General features: G+C 34.7%; 1 protein-coding gene across 4 annotated transcripts in view; it reads left to right on the top strand.

Moving 5' to 3' along the window:
• The window catches only part of LOC128999518 (centrosomin-like), a 63,042-nt gene that overhangs the window by 1,708 nt on the left and 35,680 nt on the right, over positions 1 to 25,654 (top strand). For 3 of the 4 annotated variants that reach the window (XM_054426084.1, XM_054426085.1, XM_054426082.1), the window contains exons 1-3: positions 2,600 to 2,907; positions 18,068 to 18,117; positions 24,763 to 24,968. In XM_054426084.1, coding sequence (XP_054282059.1) covers positions 2,849 to 2,907; positions 18,068 to 18,117; positions 24,763 to 24,968 — 315 coding nt within the window. In that variant the 5' untranslated portion in view covers positions 2,600 to 2,848. Of the gene's footprint in view, positions 1 to 2,599; positions 2,908 to 18,067; positions 18,118 to 24,762; positions 24,969 to 25,654 lie in introns of those variants that run through there. The other variant, XM_054426083.1, reaches the window with a different exon arrangement.

Here is a 25,654-nt window from a genome sequence, read left to right as displayed (position 1 = left end):
CTCAAATCAGTGAGGGAACATGTACATTGTTAGGTAACTGTAGGAAAAATATTTTTTAACACGTTCCCTACCAACTGTCACACTCCTCTGTAACTGAGGAATGAGTATTCGGTAGCTAATGTGTCGACATGTTCCCTACCAACCATCACACTCCTCTGTAACTGAGGGATGAGTACCGGTAGCCTATTAGTTGGTAGCTAATTTTTTAAAGGTTCATGGTGTTATGTCCGGGAAGTAAGTTAAACTAAAAACAAATATAGATCAATTTACTTGCGTATGGGTGGAGAAGAAGGGGCCACAAAGAGGAGCGTGAAAGAAATTATGTCATAGCCTAAATCTCATCAGTCAGTTCAATAGAGAAAGATTTAAAAAATATAGACATGATAAATATGAACAAATTTTCACTGATCGATTCTGACTGGTTTTGGTTTTGTGGAAATAACTTCTTTAGCTGTTGGTACTATAGGAATATTATTTTTCCATCACTGAAAGTATGTAGCCCTATGAGAATTATTTTCAAGGAAGGTGTCAATCTGTGTACCTACTTGAGCCCCTAAATAATTTTACCATGTACCGGTAATTGTGCTAAAATGTTGACAGTTTAACTTAGGCCTATATGTAGATTGTTGGGAAAATCCTTTTTGGTCTGAGTTTGATAATAAAATATCTTAATTTTGGAAAACAATATGTGACAAGCGAGGACATTCAAATTAAAATTCAAAATTATAACAACAATTAAGCATTTGAACTGGATCACCGGAAATTTACCCCCATGAAAAAACACCTACGTCATTTTGACATCACAAGTCTGGGGGTAAATTTCCGACCGCAAACTTTTAGGATGGATAAATTATTATATTTATTTCAATCAAAATCCCAATAACCTGACAATAGAGTTTAACCTCTGAAATCTACCCCAAGTGGTCAAATCAGAACTGACCGACCCCAGAATCCTACCTCCGGAAATCTGTAAAAGATTAATCAAGGTTATATACCTGGCAAAAAAGTAATAGAATTTTTGCCAGGTATATAACCTTGATATTCTCGTGTCTGTTAAAGTGTCCTCTATCTGTTGACATTATTGGTATATAGGTACTCGGCCGTATTTTTCCGCAAAACGCCCAGCAATAGATTTTATCAGGCTCGGGCACTGCTTATTGCTGAGTTATTGCCAGGTTCACACCAATGGACTTGTCTCATTTGACCGCGGAGCGTAGATTTCCAGTGGTAAAATCCCGTGGTATGGCAAATCACTTTCTGAAACAATTAATTACATACATGTTGATTATTTAATCATTATTATTATTTAATTATTATTTGGATTGGGGGTATATTTCCGGTCGCGGGCTGTTTTTCGGGGTCGCCGGAATTTTATCCCCCTGGAATTTTACCCCCTGGGCAAAGCTGACGTCACTATGACGTAGTAACCTGAGTGACCAAAAGTTTGTTCGCTTACCCCCGCGGATTTGGAAGTCTAACGAAAATAGACAGAGCGTGATTAATTAGATTAGCAATAAAAACCGGAATTTTACCCCCTGTCCATATAATTAGCGTTTAGACAACTGAAGATGTACGGGCCGTATTTTTACCCCCGGAATTTTACCCCCGGATTTTTACCCCCCGGAATTTTACCCCCGGATATTTACCCCCTGGTCCATTTTAGAAATTGAATGTTTGATTTTCTTATTTCTGTTTTTTATTAATTGTAAACATTTCATTATTTAGTACCGGTAGCCTATCTTTATTTATTTATTTATTTTGTAAAGAAATGTTCGAAAAATTATCATTCAGTTGATTGTTTATACGTCATATTAACCAACTACTGTTAGCTTCAAAGATCGAATCCTAATACTAGAATCTCAAAATTAAAATTAAAAACCTGTTCGGTTAGTTAATGTTACAAATAAATTAATATAGGCTACTTAATAACAAAATGTTTACTATTGAATTAAAACAGAATTAAGATAATTAATCATTCTCACTAATTTATATATCTGGCCAGGGGGTAAAATTCCGGGGGTAAAAATCCGGGCAGTACACTCTAGGTTTTTATAATTTAATGTGTTCTGATTAAATTCACAACCGTGAAAATATATGTTTAATTCCGCGTTTAATCCATCGAGCTGTTGTCGCGAAACTCAAAAGTTCGCGGCCGGAATTTTACCTCCTGGTTTGTGACGTCACGTTTGCCCAGGGGGTAAAATTCCAGGGGGATGAAAATCCGCTACCCCGTTTCTCGGCCGTGTACAGGCTCCGCCAAAATTATGTGGGCCTTTTTTCATGGGGGTCAATTTCCGAGGGTAAAATTCCGCTACCCCCTTGTACCAAATCACAAGTTTTTATAACATTCCAAAGAATCCAAATAAATTTTTAAGCGCGTCATGGATTTGGACCCTAGATGTTTAAAGTGAGTCTTAACTTCTTCCAAGTTTCGTCCTAACTTCTAATCTCCGATCAAGTACATCACTCTCCCTTACCAGTTATCAGCATCAGTCACAGGTCTATTTACATCCGTAGTTCTCCCCTCGTCCGCCGTAATCGCTAGTGTAGCAGCGCTCTCGCTCTCGTCACGTCTCACGTCTCAATCTAGCTGCTGAGGTCGTATCTATCAGTGATCAGTGTCACAGTTCACAGTGTGTGCAGTGCTATAGGATATAGGATGACCTCCGGTGTTCGTTGTCGCGCTGGGGTGATCGGTTGGGAACGTCACCGTGTCTCGCCTGTAACCACCCTGCTGTTGCGTCTAGAGGTGCCAGTTACATGCGTGAGGCCTAGGGTAGTTAGGTTGGCTACACCCCGTCCGGCGTCCACCCTCTAGTGTTGTGTTGTAGATAGGCCTACTCTCGCGATGGAAGAGAAGCCTGGTACGTCCGATGGACGGAAGTCCAGACCTTCGTCTTTTTTTAGGTGAGTTCGTGCGGTATTTTCTTGTTTTTTTTTATTTTAGACCTATGTATTTTTTTTCTTCAAAAAAACTATTTTACTGTTGTCGTTTACTAAACAAACCATCTACGGGTAAATTATAAGGTTGAATGAGCAATCTGATGTACGCTTTCCTATTAGCTTATCAACAACCCTTAAAAGTACATTAAGTGGTAAGGTAAGTGGTTGGAGTCCATAATATATTTTATGGGGGAAAATCTCAAAAGTTGCAATAATTTATTATCCGTAATTTTATAACAATTCTGTAACAAACTAAATTTTAGTTAAAATCGGTCGAGCCGTTTTTGTGAAAATAAGAATTTCTGCCATTTTTATGGGAAAATCACCATTAAAATAAAGATTTGAAATAAAAAAAAAACTACCTACCGGTACCTAAATACTAAATTTCATCAAATTCGGGCAACAGATGTGGTTCTTAGCTCTGTGCACATCCACAGACATCACTTCGAAAACCACTTTTTTGTTCAGAGAGACATAAAACTGATCTACCCATCCACAAGTCAAACTCGAAAATGTTGACGAAAACAATACTTCCTCCATATAAGTATAGAGGAAGAAAGTAAAACTACATGTTGCCAAAACGTGTGGCATGTCGAACTTTAAAAGTGCACGAAAACGTGAACCAATAGAAAGCGAATTGACAAGCGAACAAAACTTACTGAGTTACACAGGATGAGAATTATTGTGAGGTAAAATTACGTGACCAGCGAGGTTCGCCGTACGAGCATTTAAGGTTTAACATGATTCAGAGATTAAATGAAATATTTTAATTACCATTAATTTATACAGCAGGTGCATTGTTTTTTTTTTTTACTTAAGTACAGAAAAAATACTACCTATCTAAATAACATAATCTATATATACAGAGTGTTTTTTTTAACTTGCTTCTTGATTTATGTAAAAACTGCATTAGATAGAAATATTCAGTTTGCTGGAATTGTCTATTGACGTAGGGGCCACAATTGCTGTGAATTTATTTTCATGTGGAGTTCCCATTCACCCCCTTTTGACATTAAATGTGAGGGCATGAAAAAAGAAAAAGAATGTAGATCAAAATTTTAATTTTTTGCCTGCAACAATTATGCCAGCTAGGTAGGCCTACATCTTTGAAAAGTGCTTGTTCAAAAATCCGAGAATTTTTATAAATTTTAGAAGTAGAGTGATTTTTAAGGTAAAGGAGTGCGATTTTCAGAAAACGCGTATGAGTGTTTTGTAGAAAATTTAATTCCTGACCGTGAAAATTCTTACAAATCTTTGCTTGCTCTTACCGTTTTCGAGCTACAGCCGTTTTAAAAAAACGTGTATTTTTTAAAGGGGGAAAACAATTTAAATTTTGAACTGCATTCTATTTCTTTTTTTCATGCCCTCACATTTGATATGTCAAAAGGGGTACCTTGCAATTTAAAAATTTTAAGTTAAGGGTTGGGGGGGGGAAAGGGGTGAATGGGAACTTCACATTAAATTCACAACAATTGTGGCTCCTAAGTCAATAGACGATTCCTGCAAACTGCATATTTCTATCTTTTACAGTATTTTACTTTAATAAAGAAGCAAGTTAAAAATACCCCCCGCCGCAGCAAACCTGCAGACTAAGCGAATTTCCATTTGACTGATTGGATTTACACTGAAATGTCTACTTAAAAATATAACATTTATTCCCGATTTAAATATAATTAGTTTAACAAGTACTTAGGTTTGCTGCATCAGGTAGGGTAAACCCGTTTTATTTTGTAAAATGTTAGTAGTTAGTAAGAAATAAAAACATTTTCCAAATTTGATCAAAATATGTTCATAAACAAGCAAACTACAACAGTTTACTTATTCTCCATAAGAATAACATGGAAATTTTAAATTTACAATTTTTTTTAAATTTTCTCCGTAACCATAAGGCGCATAATAACGCTTCAATATACTAAATTATTTGTTTTTTAAGCTCTACAAAATGGTTTGTAAAGAAATTGCTAAATTTTATGTTTTTTGGGTCAAAAATGGGAAAACCCTATTTTTACCCCATAAAACCCCCCGTAAACCCCCGTTTTTAAATCAGGATCAGCATAGAAATGTGTTATTAGGTGTTCACTTGTTTTTAAATATAAATCTTAAGCTATAAGCAAGTATTGCAGATTTAAAAGTAGGGAACGTGTTTCATTTGAGATCTTTCTCAACTTTATATCAAAAGTAAATGCTTGATTGTGATTGCTTGCTATTGGTTCGATTTTTCATTGTAATTTTAGAAACAATGAAGCCATAAAGCCGAATAGTCTCCTCTTACTAACTTTAAAGAAACACGCAACGATAACATTACTTCTGATATATTGAAATCGTTGAATATGATTCACATTTGATAAACAATTAGAATCATACTTCATCATACATTGTCGTTACTTAGATATATATAAATATGTTATGTTATCGTTATGTTATGTTAAACATAGAATCTTACTTAATAAGAGATATATTGAAAATCCTGTATAACTGTGACCAACCAAAGTACCAACTGCGTTGTCAAATTCAGTAAGTCAGCTAGCTTCCCTTGTCATCGTCGTTTATTTACAAGGGATTAAATAAAGGATTTTGAATATTTGCCAACGGTTTCCGAGAACAAGATAAGGTTAAAGTGACCAAAATGTTTCCTCGAACAAACCAATAAGCAAAGCGAATTGCGCCAAGAACGTTTTGCTGGACGTGTTGTTGAATTGATTATTTTGATTACGATAAAAATAGGGGATTATTGTACCCTTGACCGTCAGCACAATTAATTACATTAAAAATTATCAATGTTCTATGTAAATTACAGATAAGAGCACAAAAGGCTAATTTTACAGGAGGTGATATGTTTAATTATTTCGTCATTGACAGAAATACACACAATTTTACATTTAGTCGCGGTATTCCCCAAACATACAACACTGCACTACTATTCTAACCTAATAATAGAACACTAAAATCAATAATCAACCAAATACGCAATGTTTACAACAGCTGGTATATTTAAAACAGCTTTAGCACTGAAGCACTGTAACAGTATCTCCACTAGAAAATTATTGGATCTTTGATGGCCTGTGGAGCAGAGCAGGATGTAGACACGTCTTACTACTGTTCTACCTACTACTGTTCTGTGTTGAACTATTCTTCCAACCGTCCTTGGACCTTAAACTTTAAAATGAATCCTCAAAAGCCATTCATGGTAACATAGAATTTCTTTTCACATACTTAAAGCGTGTGCAAATTGTATTCCGTCCATTTTTTCAAATTTGCGTGAGAACTTCTTGCATCAGACAAATAAATGTTCTTTTCAAAACATTATGTTCGATTATCAAAATGTTGACTCGATCAGTTGGTAGAAATCGACGTATAAATTTATGTTTAAAACTGCGATCTTCGTGATTTCGTGTTGGATAATGTACGAAAGTCTAAAAAAATTGAAAAGAAAAAGTAAATATGTAATGCAGTATGATGCAGTTGGTTGTAGGGGCGCTGTTGGAGCTCAGGACTTTGGTCCTTCGGTCAATCCCCCAATCACAAGCTTTTAAGGTGATAATATTGTAGAACTCCTTTTTTGTAATATTTTTGCTGTTGGTTCGCATTACTAGAATCAAAGGATGGTATACCTCTTTGACGGGGAACCTTTCTGTACATTGGAAAACCTGCTATGATAAATCAATTAACAGCTGTGCCGAACCACACAACCAAACTATTATTGTTTGGCTTGACTTGAGGAAATTTTAAAAGCAAGTTTTTGTTAATCCGTCATAGTCAGTTGCATTAGTCACATTGCGGAAGGAAGGCGAGAGCTAAATCTAGCCAGGGACGTTGCAAGTTACAAATGTTTGACGACACTTTTAACGATGACTGAGTTAAAGAGTAAAGGATTATGAAACACACATTTATTAAATTCACACTGACAATGTAGTAAATGTCCACTTCGTGCTTCGCACGGTTTGCACTAAACCGATTTTAAGGTTGAATCTATCATCCAAAAATTGGAGGTCTAATTTCCTCGTAAACCGAGTAAAATAGTACCGTATATCAGAAAATTAACATGGGAATTTTACATTTCAAGTTTTTTTGTAATTTCCTCTGTAACCATTAGGCATACAATAATGTTTCAATATACTGAATTGTCTGTTTTTAAGCACTAGAAAGTAGTTCCGGTTTAGAAATAAATTGCTAAATGTTGTGGGGGTCATAAATTGAAACCCAAAATTTTTACATCATAAAGCATCGTATTTCCATAATACGTTACCTTACATATTTGACCCAAATTCAATCAAAATCTGACGATTATGACGATTTTTTAAAACACTAGCAGAATAAATTTCTACTTTTGTCGTAAAGACTGTCCTCACGTGATCCTTACGTAAACTACTACAACCAAGGGGCTCCTACTAACCATGTAGACGGGTTTACAAACATGTGTAAGATGTTCAAGTAAACATAATCCACCTTTTCTTTCTCCCTCGCCTGTGTTACCCTGGCCTCGTAGTTAGTTGTCCACTGCTCTAGTTGTGTATAACAGAGCCGTTATTGTATCTCACATGCGATGCTCACTTCTCTGAACTGCTGGTCAAGGTTTACTCGCCCCTACATTCCACTTGGCCACCTCAACTACTCCACAACGCTAAACAATCACACCACACAGGTCCGGGTGCTTTCACGCAGCCCTGGTCATGATAAGCTATTACCGTACGTCTCTCAGATATGTACGTATGTGTGTCCGTTAAAACTACAACTCGAGTAAAATAATCCGATTTTGATAGATTTTGGTACAAACGTTTCAACTCACGATTATTCGATAGAGTTCGTGAATCAGCGTAATGGAACTATTTGAACGGGGTTTAAGGTAGAGGCAGTTTTGCCATTTTGACCCTCAAAACATATAATTTCTTTTTTAACAGTTTTGCACAGCATCTTATTATTAAAAACACTTTTGAAACACCTATGACAGCTAGCCTGACCAACCAGCTACTGGACCGAATTACCTGCGGGTTGTACCAAAAGAAAGGTTATCGGTCCTATATTTGCAGGTTTCTTTTGTTTTTTGAAAATATTTATGTTAATTGGGTCAAAATTGAAATTAAACTTTTCTTATGGAGATTTAAAATGGGGCTAAATCTATATAAAAAATAATAATATGGGCCTCACGAGTTGCCATGTTGGTGACGAAATAACAAAATCAAAACAAATGGAAGAAATTCCAATCACATGTTTTATTGTACAGAGTGGGGTTAAAATAGAGAAGTTTGCACCATACATACTTTTGGTCAAGTTTTCGACCACGGGACGAGCTCTAGTAAAAACTACTTATTTTTACAAAGCGTTGTACGATATCCCCCCGAATTATACATTTACAGTTTAGTTAGGCATATTGTATATTTTTTAGGGAGTTGTAGGAGGTTGAAAGAGGAGTGGTAAAGATATTTTTTGTAGTAGGCCTGACTGAGGGCGAGGAGGGTGGTTTTGGACTTTGCTCTAGACACCAGTGACTAGTGCTAGACACCAGAAGTTAATGCATCCTCTGTACCTTCTTTGTTGTATTGTCCTCCGCTGGGGTTTGAACATTTTGAGTCACGCCAGTCACTAATTACACTGTAACCTACGTATGCATCAAGTGGGAAATGACTTAACTGTCCCCGCGGGCTGTAGAAGAGAAAAGTGTAATCCTGGTGACCGGTCCATGCATTTACATACAGTACAGAGACGTTGAGAGCTGGTTCCGGCTCTGAACTGTGTAGATGTAGGCGATGGGTAGTTCCGTCGGTGTATTAACAGTTTTAGCCTATATCCTTCGGTAATATCGCAGTAATCTTTGGTGATTATTCGGTCAAGTATTTTTGCTTTACTTGGTGAGAATAAACGGCACAGTATCAGCAAACTGCACCTAGTTTCTCCCATTAACTTTTCAACAACCCCTTATAATGAGTAAGCGGTGGGAGTAACTAGTTTCTTATGGGTAAAATCGCAGAAGTTGAAATTACTGTAGTTTTAAACCCCACATTTTACGGCATTGGGGGTTTGCCATTTTGTTCAGAGTTAAAAGGACCATAACACACGGAACTCCCCATTTGTTTAAGGGGGGTATCATCACTAAAAATACAAATTTCAAAAAAATGGGGAAGTACATGGAGATAACATGGATTACTACTCACATGTTAAATTTGGACCACAGATTTAGTCTGTGGCTCTTTATACATTCACACACTCTCTCTTTCACACACATCACTTCTAAAACAACCTTTTTGGGTTAAAGTAGGCCCAAAACGAATATTTCCACCCAAAACTCAAACTCGAAAACTGTTGTAGAAACAATACTCTCTCCATATACTATGCATATGAGGAGATAGTAAAAATTAATACAATTTCAACATTGTAAAGTGTAAATACTTTGTAATTTACGATTGGGCACGGCAGGCCTATACACCTAAGTAATGAGATCGTTACTTTGTAACAAACCCCCATAAAAACGTATAATACAGGTTATTTATAAAAAACTGATTGATTTTAGCTTTGTCTCACTCATTCTGTGTTGAAAGTTTAATTATTTGTTAGGTAAACTCAACATCTTTTACAATCAGCTGTTTTCATTAGCAGTACCTTCTTACATTTTTGTGGGACGAACAAAAACAAAACAGTAACATTTTGTTTACAAATCGTTGAATTGGCCGTGACGGGCCCGGTGGGGCACACGGGAGGGACTAAGGCTAACATATCTTGTAGTGTCACCGTTCGCCGCTAGGACTGCTAAGTTGAAAAAATTTAAATTAATTTTTAATTTTTTATTTTTTGTTATAAAATTAACTTTTTAATTATAAAATATTGTTTTAAAATTATAAAATAAATTTTTAATTTTTAAAATTAAACTGTCATAACATAACCTAACCAACCAGACTTGCTGATAATATAAAAACTATATAAGATAAAAATCTAATTAATGATTACTAATAATTTTTAATTAATTATAAAATTAATTTTAAAAATTTAGTATTATAAAATTAAACTGTCATAACCTAACCTAACCAACCAAACTTGCTGATATGAAAAATTTGTTGATAAAAAGTTAGTGCTGCCAGCGGGTTTCGAACCCCGGACCTCCTAAACACCAATCCGAAACGCTACCAACTATGTCACGAACGCCGCTGAAATCACATCGTTTCGTTACGGTAATCGTGTCGCCTCAAGAGAAGACATTAACCACTAGAGATATGACGTCACTACACCTTTAGCCTTAGTCCCTTCCGTGTGCCCATTCCGTGACGGGCCCATATCTTGGCCCTGATCTTGGCCACCAGGGTCGCCAGACATTACACCATGCGATATTATTTGTTTGGGGGTTTGTTAAAGATCGGGTTAATGCTAAGTCAACAGCTTGGGAAATAAAGCGAAGATCAGAGAAGCATCTATATCTATATACTTATTTAATACGCAAGCACGATTTTTGTGACAATTACTCCTCCGAAACTACTGAACCGATTGACATGTTTTTGGTGTCATTGGAAAGAGCGTAACGTGAAGTTGTGCAGGAAACCTTCTTTTTAAGGAAATAATTAGAGAGTGAGGCCCTGGGGCCCTTTAAAGTTTCGTATTTCTCCATAAGGATAACAAGGGAGATAATTTTTATTTACAGAAACATATGTTTGTTATTTGAAAATAGTCAAAGTCTACTAAATAATAATTGCTATGTATTATGACTGTTAATGTATACTACATTTCAATCAATGATTGTGTGCCTTAAACTTTACTCATAACGGATCTCACTACTTTATTTTCATGCTGGGAATAGTAAAATTTAGTTGAGAATAAGTTACCATATTTAGAAAACTTTACTATAATAATTGATGTATTTAAAATCACAAATCTTTGAAACAGCTGATCGAGAAATCAAACAAATCATCTACTTCATGTGAATAATGTTTTTACACAAACATATTTTTTTTTAACCAATAACGTGATTCTTTTTTACTTGTTTGATAAAATTGATGTTCCAATGTTGCGGCGAGTTTGGGCAGATCTAGAACACAGACTTGATTATTTTTAAGAGCTAACAATAAATTGAAAACATAAAGAAAAAAGATAGTACGTATGTATGATCACAAAATTAAGAAAATTGTCTTTAATTTAACAGTAATTTGATGATATTGCTATGAAAAATAAAGGAGATATGGCTTTAAAATCGATCAGTTTTTATAAACAACATGTATTTCGGAAATGTAGTTTGTACAGAATTATTTTACATTAGAGTTTGCTAAAATCTTTGTGTTAGCAGTTTAGAGCCGAACCTTAAACTGCTAACACAAAGATTTTATGGATCGAGTTACACTTCTACGGCAGCGATACGTTTCTTACCGAACGTGACAATACCCAATGTTATGTCTCCATCCAATGTTAGTATAGTTTTGACCGTTGAACTTGTCAAAGAAAGTGGTTTAATAATGACGAATGAGAAATGCCGCCAACCGATCTTTTGATTGAACTTTCTATGGTGTTTGCAGAATGAGGCTATCTGTTAGATCTCTTGTGACTCAAGTTTGTTGTGGTCAAGTTTGGTGGATATTTTTAATTTGTTGAGTCTGTGCTTTGTCAAATGAAATGACTTATAGCGGCGCTCCATATATTGCAAGATAAAACGAATATTATCAGGAGGGTAGTCTGGTTTATTGTTATGGGATCGGAGAAAAGGCCCTCCCTATACACACGTTAAATATGAAATATTCTTGTTTAAAACATACTTTTCTGCTATCTAAAAGCAAAAATTCCTTTTTAGTATGGCTTGGCATATACCTAGACGTGTCTGTACAACCTGATCCAAGCAACGAAAAAAAATGTATAGTATGGTAAAAGTTTTATGTAACATTTTGTATGGTACCTATTGATGGAATTTAAGTTGATCACTTCAACGACGATTTATACAAAAATGCACATTGATTTGTGTTGGATGCACTACACTGTCTAAACCATACACGATTTGAACATTTCCCCCTTAAGTTTAATCTCATGTCTTTGCACGTAGTAGTGCTGTCGGCCAATTTGACTGTCCCCGCTGGCCCCTGACCAATATAACAGCCTCGCATAACTGCCACTGAGCGCCAACTCGCAACTCCAAGGCTGGCTCAATATAAATACTCCGGTTACTCACATCTCCTACGCGACCGTTGGACTGTCAAACAAACTGTTTACACCGAAAACCTCTTGTCGGTAGCCCGAGAGGTTTTGCGTGTATGTTTAATATATTTTTACCTACGTCGTGCATAGTGAGTGATCCGTATCGACGTAGTTGGCGCAATATTCAGATAGTTGGCGCAATATGCGTTCCAAACCTTGCTGGATAATGACCATTTTGAGAAGTGCCAACTTCAGGCATTATCCACAAGAATATTAGAAGAAAATTGATCATAAACAAATTACATCACTGGCCCGAGTCATATAAAACATTGACGTGGTTTGGACAGTTCCATTCAAATAATAATACGAATATGTTTAATTGCGGACCAGTGACATAATTTGTTTGTGTTCTAATATTTGGGCACTATCCGAGTGTTGACCGTGTTAGTATTAGTATCGTGACCGAGATGGATTTCTATCGTAATTCCATCATAGGGTCTAGTGACCAGAGTCTGCAGGAGTCAATAATTTTGCATTGTTGTTGGCCGTCCGAAGCCAGGCTACAGGAAACAGTGGTTATCCTGGTTCCAGTCAGAAAAAAATGTGCGTTCAGGTTGAAGCATATTAATCATGCACCGTAAGCTTAATTGCCGAGGATGAAAATAGACGTTTTCGTTGTAGTATGACGAAATAGCCACGCTTCAGCGTGGTTTGGGTTTAGTACGGAGGTTTTACTTAATCAATAAAAATCTGCCATTTAAAGTGTCTTTGTCAGTTTTGTTTCGCGTCGAAAAGAAATATCAAAGGCGTTTCTCCAGTCTAAGTGGAAGTTTGCGGAGCCAAAACAAACAGTAAACATAGGGAACCTGCTTGGACGGTGAGATAGAAATAGCACCATGTCATGTCAGGGCCATCTTTCTTATCTCTACACTAAACTTTGATCTCTGGATGAATATAGAACAGTGAACCTAGCATAATGTGGGCAAACCTATGTGATTTGATTAGTGCGACGTCGAACATATACACGACTGGGACGGGTGGCGTCGTCCTGTAATCCAGCTACTAGGAGGTCACGAATTGTGGATATTTATAGGGATGCACTGTGGATGCGATGCTCCCTGGTGTAGATTAACGTCCGCACTAGTGAGTACTACGACTATCCGCTGTACTATCCTGATAATTAGACCAATTCGTAAATTACAAGGAAAAATGTGGTTCGGATTCCACTATAAACAGTAGGTCCCTTAGTTGCCATTAGCTGTATGGGCTATTAATTAACAGCTGTGTCTAAGGAACATGTCGGCCTTAGTCACTAACAAGACTACAAGATCGCGCCACTCATCCTACACTCATCCTTCACTCATATTTGGGTTAAAATACGCACATAGTGGCGTCCCCATCTTAACTAATTGATATTGATATTGTATGTGACCTAAGTGACATCTATGTTTTTACTGCAATTGAAGTGTTTGCACCAACATTACCGATCGCTTAGGCATTGTTCCTGATAAAAATATTTTTTTGGTTTATTAATTTCCTTAAAAGTGACTATAATTTGCAATATTGTCTTTGACATTTACGTAACAATTCAACCTCGAACTTATAATTATTGGTATTTACTAAATGTATATTGCTAATTTAAAATTAAATGTAGGAATTTTTACTAACAATATTTTGTTGTGTTAATGCTTATCTGAAACTCATTTCAGTGAAGATACATTTTAACCTTATTTTATTTTCTGTGTTTTCTACGCCAATGGCATTTTCTTCGGTCCAGACCTCGTACGTAGTTTTAGCGAATTTCCCTATAGGGAAGTAGCTATTACCGTAGGTGGCACGGTATGACCTAGGCCCGGGACCGATTTACTTTTTCATTTTGATGTCCCCAGAGGCCAAAAACACCATTCGTTCAAATTTTTATATTGTAAATTATATAAAATATTAAATATTATAAAATATTAAAAATATATATATATATACGTCCGTAAACGCGATAACTTGAATATTTTTTGTCCGAGTTTGATGAAATTTGGTTCAAAGGTGTAAGGCAGGATAAACTTGAATGAGTTCGCGAACCAGTATGATCGGACTATGGAAACGGGGTTTTATGGGGTAAAAATTGGTTTTTCTCATTTTTGACCCTCAAAACACAAAATTTCCGAATTTCTCTCTAGACCTTTTGAAAGAGCTTAAAAAACAAATAATTTAGTATATATCAAGTGTTTTTGTACGGTTATTAGTAACGGAGAAAATTCAAAAAATTATAAATTTAAAGTTCCAATGTTATTCTTATGGAAAATATTGTAAAATTTTGTAGTTTGCTTGTTTATGGATATGTTTTGATAAAACTTGGCAAATTATTTATTTTGCACTAAGCTATTAATATTTTACTAAAAAACCTCAGTGGTTTCCTTGTAGCAGCAAACCTAGGTACTCGTTAAACCTAATGTTATTTAAGTAGATTTAATTGAAAATCAATTCAGACAAATGGAAATTTGCTTAGTCGGCAGGTTTGCTGCGGCGGGGGTATTTTTGTCTATAAAAGCGTGTCAGTCCTTACCCCAGGAGAAGCAAAAATCAAAATTCCATTTAATTGATTAACCATCATTATTATGTAAGGCAAAAAAAGTTTAGATCTTTAAAATTCCATGTAATTTAATACTTTGTAATACAGATTTACCTACACAATCAACATTTTGGAATTATTTACTTTGATTAAATTTCAGAGAGGAACATTCCAAACCACGGTGTTGTTACTATCGAACGTCGACCTTTTTGTTAGGCAGGATTATTAATTCATAGCCCAATGACAAATGACATTTGGGTTTGGTTACTTGGAATCGAACCAGCGACTTTCAGATTTGAAGGCGAACGCTAAAACCACTCGGCTACCCAGACATAACTAAACACTCTGTAGCTTTTACAACCGAGTTTCGGCCATCTCATTGTTATTGATACCACCAGCTGTTTTTTTTCGAGGACAGGTGATGAAGACTTAAGTGGATCAAAACGGAAGCGAAATTCAATCTCCATCTCGAACCCCAAAAGGTGGACCATCGCCTTGTACCAGCTGAGAGTGCGGAACAAGCAGATGTGGGCGGAAGTAAAGTTTAGAGGCACACGTCTGCATCCTCCCTACACCCCAGACCCCACACAGCCCTCGAATTTGGGACTATTTTAGCTCCGCTTAATAATAACCAGAACCCTTCGCTCCGCCGCACTCGGCATCATACAAGGTTCATTATTGTCATCTAATCTTGGACTGATTGAGATATGTTTCCTCGTCATGGTTTTTGTTTATGAGGAGGAAGTGACGTCAAGATGTGTCAAAGGGCTGCGTCTGTTTCGAACGTTTCAATTAGTTTGGGAAGTTTCCAGCAGGTTATCTGAGCCGAAGATGTAAACGCCGGACTAAATAAATGTAGATATTTGATAATGTTTAGGTAAATGTTTTAACATGGATAGAGCCCAGTTCTTGTGATTGATAAGTACAATAATTTATAAATAAAAACTTTTTTAAACAAAACGTTTTTAAAGGCCCTAAAAAGTAGAAAATAATTTACAAATAATTTATAAATATGTTGAGAGAGTATAAATACTTGTACGATTTAAAACGAAAAACGTTGGGTGCATGCAATTAATTGATAATAATACATTAGTTCAGTAGGTGAAGGTAATTGTAAACTATCTATTGCATGCACCCCACGTTTTTCGTTTTAAATCGTACAAGTATTTATACTCTCTCAACATATTTATAAATTATTTGTAAATTATTTTCTACTTTTTAGGGCGTTTAAAAACGTTTTGTTTAAAAAAGTTTTTATTTATAAATTATTTCATACTTTTTAGTTTTAATGTGTGTGCATGTTAAATCTATTTCAAGCGTCTATATCAGATTAAGACAGAGGCATGTGGGAAATCTAAGGTTTATTTGAGTTTCTTTGCATATAATTATGTATTAGATTGCATGTATGGCCTACCTAGTAACTATAAATATATCAATCTATTTGATTTATTGTTTACTTTATAGAATACTAAATAAATAACAAATGTCATTATTAACAAACTCCTTTATATCTGCAATCAGATTGTTTATCTTTATTTTGAAATGTTTGTTTGTATAAAGAATCTCTTGGGAGCAGAACCTGTACCTCATAACCTCTGCTTTTTGAACTGTCAAATTTAAGTATTTACAGCTGACTTAAATTAGTTGATATATTTACATCCTTTCAAAATGTAAACATGAAAAATTTGGAAGCCCATGGGGCGTAGCCCAAGGGAAATATGAAAATTAAATGATATAATATCGCATTGTCATGCATTTGTGAGCTATGTTTCAAATTTCAAGTCTCTAGCTTATCGGTTACATCGTTTAACATTGATATCAAAATTTGTAGGAAAGCGAGCTAATAAAAACAAGCCCATGGGGCGTAGCCCGAAAGGAAATATGAAAATTAAATGATATAATATTGCAATGTCATCCATTTGTGAGCTATGTTTCAAATTTCAAGTCTCTAGCTCATCGGGAAGTATCAAAATTTGCAAGAAATCGATTTAATAAAAACAAGCCCATGGGGCGTAGCCCAAGGGAAATATGAAAATTAAATTGTATAATATTGCATTGTCTTCCATTTGTGAGATATGTTTCAAGTTTAAAGTCCCTAGCTCATCGGGAAGTTAGTATAAAATCGGTTGCAAAATTTGTAGCGGACAAGAAAGCGACCTAATAAAAACGTTTTAAAAAACTGTCTTAACTGTGGAATAAAGGAATAAATAGTACGGTTCAATATTATTTTTTAATGAATGAAGAAGTGATCTAATAAACTGAGCATAGTTGATAATGTTTAAGTGAATTTCTTAATATGGATAAAGCTCAATTCTTGTGATTGGTAAGTACAAACATAAACTGTCTTAACTCTTAAATCGGAAGAAACAAAGTTCATTCAATTATTTTTAATGAATCGAAAATCTGAACGTATTAACTGAATGAATGAATTGCTACAATGTAAAATATTGGTTTTATGCCGATAACGTTCATATAAATGTTTAAACATGTATAGAAAACATGCATGTGATGTAAAAAGTACAAAGAACTGGATTAACTGTTATATCGAAGGAAACAAAGTTCGTTCAATTATTTTTAATTAATGAAAAACTTAACTAATAAAATGAATCAATGAATCACTGTAACGCGAATTATATTTTGTTTTATGCCGAATTACAACCTTACACGCGACTTTCGCTGACATTATGGCAAAATGCATCAGAGCCGATCTTTTGGACTTGATTTGCGAGTTGTAGAAAATGGCGCGTACAGATGAAGTCTGCTCTTAATACCAGACATGGCGGTAATGATTCAGTCCTTGCAGTGGCCAGCGAGTGGCTAAGTGCAACCATTTCCTCATTAGAGGATGTGTGACACATCAGCTGTGCGATGTGCGGGGGCGAGCGTATCTCATCTAGTAACCCCCTCCCCACTCGCGGGCCTCTCAAATCATCTGTTTGCAGAAAATCCAGTTGAATACTAAACGAACAGACATTTTTCTGTATACTTCAACTTACAGTTTAAATGGTTCTGGTTCGTTCTTTGACGTGTACATATAAACATTGCGCAGAAGCTAATGAAGTAGTGCAACAGCTGTTAGGCCGGTACTGCGGCGTTGCCACTTTTGTGGTAGTAGACGCTGGTTCATTTATTTTGGCTGAGTCGAGCCCCGGTAGTGTTCGAAAAGGGCAGTCATTTACTGAACGCATAGACATATAATAACAACACACTGAACGAGGTTCAGACCCACAGACTGATCTGAGACCTTCCCCTATAACATTTCCATGAGTTCTTCCTTCCCACACAAGTGCAAAACAAAGTCCACTTGTAATGCGAGATTTTCTCGTTATATTTACGAAGACCATATCAATTTTCTTCCATGTGAGCATATACAGGTACGCCTGAGGGAGATTATAAAAATATGTATGGCAGCTACGTTAGTGTGATTAGTAGATGTTAAAATAATGCTGTTTGTTTCAGGACATTCCCTAATAATCTCGCTGACCTTCCCTTGCCTGTGTTTGACACACGTAAGTATTTAAATAATTTCTGCTTCATTATTTTATTTAAGATTTAGTTTGGTTTTATGATGAACAATAAATAAACATTAGTGTTTTTGTTGTTGTTAAGTGCAATCCGTAGTAAAACCATTTTTTTATATTTTAAATGTAATATATATAACTAAACTGTTCTTTAATAACAATTAATTATTACTTAACTCCAATTATGAAACAACCCCTTAATTGGAATTTTGGGCACTCTTCTCATATACCACACCAAATTATATCTACCTGTTATATTCACCACACCAGGTTAGGTCAAATTGGGTTAGGTTATTTGCACATTAAATAATACATTTTTATTTACTTCCATTTGGTTACCTAACCTAACCCGGTGTGGTCATTACAGTACAACATAAGAGTACAGATTTTTGAGATATGCAATGTATAATCATTAACTTCGGTAAACAATATCATTTACCATTCCAAAACGTATGCAATAACAATATTATGCTGTCTCTAACTAACAATTAATCTATAAACATAACTTAAGTATTACGTATTACCCTTAATAATAAATTTCTCACTTTTTCAATTCATAAAATTATTACTGTAAAGTGAACAATGGATCTCTTAATTTTTTGTTCTTCAGTACGGAAATCAAGTGTAGCGTAAATTAACACTTGGGGCTTCCCCATCTATTTCTACTGTATTGACATTTAGTGTTTGGCTGGAGTAGGCCAGTCGTCTGGGAAGAGAGGGTTAAAAATATACACTGACTACTGACTAGTCCACACACTCTCAAGCTGGACACCTACAGTAGCTAGGCTGACCATCGATGTACACAATGTATTATTATATTATTAACTAGTGAACATGTTGCTCGAAATCGAGCAATTGCAAAGAAGTAAAGTAGTTATTTAAAAAAACTAATAACTAATTTAAAAATGAATAAAAGTCATAATTTCCGATGAGTTTAAAAGACTCAACTCATAGATTACGTACCTAGTTCCATATAATCAACATTTCTTTTAAATATTTTATCATTTTTCAAAAGCTGATCTGGTTTTTAAGTGTATTCTACAAATGCTGCCCACTTATATCCGCATTAGGTTGTCCATGTTCATCTTCGTCAATGATAATGAAGTCTGCATGGTACTACCCATTGTCGCCAGTACCTACGTTTAAAAATTTTAGTAATTTTTTATTGCGATAACATTTTGTTTACATTACTTAAGAACTGCCTGATTTTCTGCATAACCTCTTGTTACAATTTTATTTGCTTCAATTGGCATTAATTTGGCTAGTTACTGTTAACGTAAGTTATATTTACCTGAAAAAATGCAGAATTGAAAGGCCTAATGTTCAGATGTTTTTTGTTTTCCCTTAAATGTGAATAATGCGAATCCTTCAATGAAAGTTTTATTAAGGTTTCTTATGTAGTCATATTATTTTTAAGAAAACATAGATTTAATGTCCTTGCCGTACCAGTTTAATTCAGCCTTAGAGGGGTTTCCTTTGCCAATCATCATAAAGTTAGGCCTGTATTTCGTGTTTCCTACAAAATAGTAGCACTTAGGCTAAAATTTTTGTTCATTGTTTGTGTGAATCTTCATATTATAGGTGTTCTTCATTATAAAGGATGATAACGATAGTACATTTTTTTAAATCTCTATTTCTTCTACTTGGTTGCGTTCTATGACTTTGCTATATTTTCATGGTTAACAAATCGGTTCTTCCAATGATTTTTAAAGAAATACAGTACTATGTCAACTCATTTTTCTTATTTCGTAAAATATATCAAATGGTCCAGGTTTTCTCGATTTTTTACATTGTAATATTTACGAATGTAAATTAAAATAGTAAATATTTAATTTCAACAAAATAAGTAAGTGTGCCAAAAACGTTTCATTGAATTGAAAAATAAATAACAGCAATTAAATTATACAGCTGATCAAAATGTAAACAATTATGTTCTTCATAAGGATAACATGGGAACTTTCCAAGCCACTGGGGCAGAGCCCAAGGGACTTTTTCAAAAATGTAAGGCCAGTTTGCAAATCTACGCGACACGCTCTTTCCAATGAGACGTCAATGGATAAAATCGGTTAAGAAATGACGGAGGAGTTCAACCGACAAAGTTTCATGTAGCGTATTAATTATATAGATTTATTATAATTACTAATTATAATTATTATTATAATATTATACATGTGTCGTTACACGAAAAGAGACCACGCAACATTGTATGGGTTGTCGAGTGGTTATACTGCTCGCCTTCAAATCTGAAGATCGCTGGTTCGATTCCAGACCCAGTCGCTGTATGTCACTGGTCTGTCGATTAATGATGATATTTAGCAAAAGATCGATGTTAGAATAATAACAAGACCTGGGCTTGGACCGTTCCCTCGCAAAAACTGTTAAATAACACTGATAACTGGTATTGGTAGGTTAGAAAACATAACGTGAATAGGCCTAAATATAGTTTTGTTCATTGTTGACAAGGCTATTGTTTCAATGATGGGGATGGGGACAGCTTGAAAACGAACTTTAATATGGCATAAATTATTTTTTACCGCCATAAAGTTATTTTTTACGCTGATCTTAGTCGGTAACAAAGCTACACGGGTCATCACACACTATTCTACACTCATCCTTCACTCATATTTTGGGTTAAAATACGCACCCAGGTGGCGTCCCCATCTCAATGATTGATAATTGATAATTGATAAGGTTAGCAGTATCCTATTTATATTGACGCTAAATCTCTTCCCAATGACAATTTATGCTCGAAATTGTTTGCGTTGGGTCTTCGAAGTGAATATATTCCGGCTTTAGACAATGTCTATGTACAAAACTCCACGTATCCATGCCATAGCACGTTTCACGTTTGTTGAAGTATGGAAACACAGCGTAGTATTGAATAATGATTAAATTTGCCACCAAATTCACAAGCGGTTGCAGGAAAAACTAGACAAACATACTCCTTTTAGATTTGTTTATCTTTATCGATTAGATTATTTGTTTTCCTGTAGTTTTGTAGCCCGTAAAGGACTTGTAAGATTTAACCTGCAATAAGAGAAAAATATTTAGTTGATATCAGAGAGAATTTACTCTCTTAAACGTATAGTATATTATATTAAACACGCTTGAAAAAGACTTAATGAGACTGATCGGGGAATCAAAGTCAGTGGTTTTCAAATTGGTAGCAAATATTCCACACGAGTAAACGGTTGAACTTTTCTCACAGAGAAGATGACTTCTATGTGCATTACTGCTGTTTACGGTATGATGCAGATTATGAATATTAATTTTGAATCCTAAAATATTTTTGGCAGTCCGTATTGGAGCGTAACTGACCGCTACTTACAACACGCAAATACTGAGGGCTGAGGTCTACTGGTCTACGTTCGCCCGTAATATTAGAACAGAGTAAACATATATTTTTTAATCTTGTATAAATTAAATTAGAGTTTTGTCTGTACATTGTTCAGAATTATATATTTTTTGTTATTTTTACGTTTTATATTTTTTGTTATTTTTACGTTTTGTACATTATTAAAGAACCGAAACAAGTCTTATCTCAATTTTTGCCTGTCTGATTGTCAAAAGACATTTTACACGGCCTTCTCCTGAAAAAAGACAAAATAGATAATGAAGAAACTATTTTTATGTGTTCTCTACATGTATGAGAAGGTTTTTAATTATTTAAAACGTGCCTACGTCAATTGAAAAAAAAACGAACACTCAAAAACCCAGTTTTGCGCGGTATTAGACTAATTGTGTTCAAAGTTTTACCATTGATCTATTGTAAATTAGATAACATCAGCTGTTACTGGAATATTAAAAAAAAGTCATAAAAAATTGCTCTTCAAAATGTATCGCATATTCAACATACTTGAAAGAGGCTTCAGACTTACAGAAGGATGATACGACATACGACTGATTGAAGTCTTATCTAAATTCAATGGTTTTCAAATTGGTACCTACCAAATACATCTCCCGAGTGTAAAGGTTGGACCTTTTCTCATAGACTAGGAATTCTCAACAAAATAGTGCAACCACCCATTGCTGTGAAAATTACGGCTTAAAAGTTATTGCAACTTTTGTGATTTTCCCGATAACTTATCATAGTTACTCCCACCGCTTACTCATATTAAAGATTGTTTACAAGCTAACGTAACGGGAGAAAGGATGTGTCAGATTGCTAAAACAGTTTTTTTTAATGATTTAAATGGAACTGTTAAACTAGATGATACAGCTATTTAATAGGCATATGGCCAATGAGGTTTTTTCATGTTTATGATCCATACCGTTTCCGTGCTAATATTCGTGCTTAAACCTATACTCAATCAATCCATTGCCTATTTCATTTGACCATTTGCATTTTATTGTCTAGTAAAAAATAACAAAACACATGGCAAATACAAACAACACATGGCTAAACAATTTAGTTGTTGTGTACGTTTCTTACCTACTGATATTCAAATTTGTAGTTTATTCGGCGAGTTATATCGGTGTTTAGACAGTATTTCTTCAGATTGTATTTGGCCAGTGGTCCGTGACAGAGGTCCTACATTGTAGAGTTAACTTCCTAGGGCGTCGTCGTATACTCCCAACACATCATGTCCGAGTCGGGGTCTTCTGGGTACGAGACTGCGTCTTGCCACAGACTGCGACTGCGAGGTATGTTTGGAGGGTTTTTAAAATTTTAAGTTGCCTCAAATTTTACTCTCATAGTGATTTTTTTCCAATTTTAATTTTGTATCTTTTACGAAAGCATTTTTAGTTTGGGTACTCATTTGAAAGTGGAACTTCAATGCAAAAATAATCTGTTCACTATTGAAACAGATTTCAGATTATGAGGATTTTTAACGAGGGCATCGTTGCTTTTGCTTTTTGTCGTTTTTATGGAGCTATGAGCGTTTAATGAGGGTATAGGTACATAGTTACGGACCGGCAGAATAATATGCACTAATACGCAGTTCCTACTTTGGGGTTGAAATTGTGATAATGGAGATAGATAAACGCTTTTCGGTTGAATGTTGTAGGATGACTAAACAGTACAGATTTTACGATAGCCTATTAAAAAGGTTTGGACTGTTTTATTTGAAATTTTCAATGAATAAAATGAGAAGGAATGTTAAGCAACTTTTCCTTTCAAGCTTCTAAAAAATAATAATTTCATTAACAATAGGCCTACCTAATTGTATAATGATTTGGCGATTTTAGACGAGAGGTCAAAACATCGAATCACTTATCTTGAGTTCATTTGAAACAAACTGTAGGTAGTATTTTTAGGGGTACATCTAGGTTTTGCGTTTCGAACACGCCAAACTCTGTGAATATTTATTTTAGAAACTTGATGTAATAAGACGATAATTTATCGTACCTATACTAATAATTAAACTGATTATAATATTTGTATTTTACACATTTCTTCTTTGGAACCTTAAGACTTATTCACGTTATCTTGTTAATCATGTCATCTTTGAACTCGGTGGGCATAAAATTCGTTGGCCTTGGCCTTGAACTGAAAGCATTCATTCGAGTCTGTCTTATGAAAAAGTGAATCCAACCATATTTGAGCTATCGTTTGAATCAGTTAAGCTCAAGATACTGTACCTGTATTACTCAATCAAAAATCATAAATTTGATTATTTCTCCGATATTATGCCTATATTTATTTTAACGCTGGGGAGCAGCGTGGGTCCTCTAATTTTGATAAACTAAGTTTATTCATTGTTAAATTATACATTACATGGACTTAAAGATGTTTAATGATTGCAAAGCAAACCTGCATACTCATCAAATTTCAACTTCCCTGAATATTTTCCCAAATATTTTCCTTGACATGACAAATATATTTCCCATTTAAGTAGTATTAGGTTAACTGAGTACTTAGGTTTGCTGCTACAAGGAAGATTAAACATTGTGTTTTTTAGTGAAAGGTTTATAGCTTGGTATGAAATAAATATATCTACCTACCTTGTAAATTGATCAAAATATATCCATAAGCAAGCAAACAACAACAGTTTAACTATTCTCTTCTATAATATTGATATGGGAATTTTAAAATCAATTTGATCTAGTAAATATGCTATAGACATAACAGATGTGCTTAACATTTTAACATTTTTAACATTTTATGCATACCATAGAAAAATGGATCTATATTCTCACTCATAAATCTGTCCAACCGCTTCTCAAAAATGTTTTGGCCACTTTGTTCGTTCTTCCTGGTAGGCCTATTTTAAAGACATTCACTTCTTATTGATCTTTACATTAAGGTTGGTGAAATATTTTCTGATTTCCCCCAATAGGCCTACTTTATTATTTTTCTATAAGTCTTCCTGTGAAACTTTTCTTAAGCATTTCATGGCTTCTTTCATCTAGTTTGTTTTAATTTTATATACATAGGCTACACATAAAATTGTTTGTACGTTGTACAATTGTTTCGTTACAATTTTTCGTTACAATTTTAACCTAAGCTGCGTTAAATCCCAGGTGATATCTGTTTGACAGATGATCATTTGATACTAAGTTTGGATGTCTTTCAAAGTTGATCTCAGTTGCATTTGATGTGTTATACTTTGTTTAAGAAGTGTTATTAGACCTTAGCTAAAAGTCACACATATTTTGCCACAAATTTTTCACCACTTTGTATTTTTCCAGGTCAACTCCCCTTCAGCCCCACATCCCCAGTCATGAAGTCTCCCGGACTGCCAAGAACTATGAAGGAGTACGAGGAAGATTTTGCCAGTCTGAAGAAAGAAAATTTCAATTTGAAAGTGAGAATTTACTTTTTGGAACAGGAGCGCATTGACCCAACCCTACCTAAAGATTTGGACGAGTTACGGCGACTGTATACTAACCTGAAAGTGAGTAGTTTTGTCAATTCTATACAAAAGTCAGTTTATAAAGTGTTTGATAAGGTATGACATTTTTTAGTATTAAAACACTGTAGTAATCTTGTTAGTGATTACATTTTTGAGTTAAAGATATGGAGCAGCCACCAAAATGAAGTCATTGTACATACCGGTACCTATGTTGTTTTAAAAATGTTGACATTTTAAACTTTATTTGACAAATTGGTACTAGGCATAGTTATACAAACCAATTAGCCTATTAAAATTTTTGTATCTAGTAGATTTTATTATTTTTTTCCATTTTATTCCAATTACAAAAATTAAAAATTTAAGTTTGATCACTAACTGAAATTTAATGCTCTTGTAAATATTAAGTTTTATGTTTGTTTCACTGGGGCTTTGATAGAAAAAACCAGATATTTTTACTTTAGGTTGTTTTTTGATATAAAATAAAACTGAGCCTGCATTACAAATAAACAAAAAACCAAATCTGTCTTGTTTTACTGATACCTATGCTATGACATCCTATGTTTCAAAGCAAACCCTGTAGGCTAACTAAAATAGTTTTTTTAACAAAAATGCATCATAAAATACTTAGTCATTATCTACCAGGAATTAAAAGAAATCTTTTAGCTATCCTATCTCCTAAGGGGATTGTTTCACTTCCTGGATATTGCTATCCATCAAACAGATACTCA

The sequence above is a fragment of the Macrosteles quadrilineatus genome, unplaced genomic scaffold (genome assembly GCF_028750875.1).
Source record: "Macrosteles quadrilineatus isolate MER2022 unplaced genomic scaffold, UCM_ALF_1.0 Scaffold_8__2_contigs__length_117827958, whole genome shotgun sequence".
In the NCBI taxonomy this organism is placed as follows: domain Eukaryota; kingdom Metazoa; phylum Arthropoda; class Insecta; order Hemiptera; family Cicadellidae; genus Macrosteles; species Macrosteles quadrilineatus.
The sequence above is the reverse complement of the archived record's forward strand: the minus strand, read 5'-3'. Positions and strand labels throughout refer to the sequence as shown.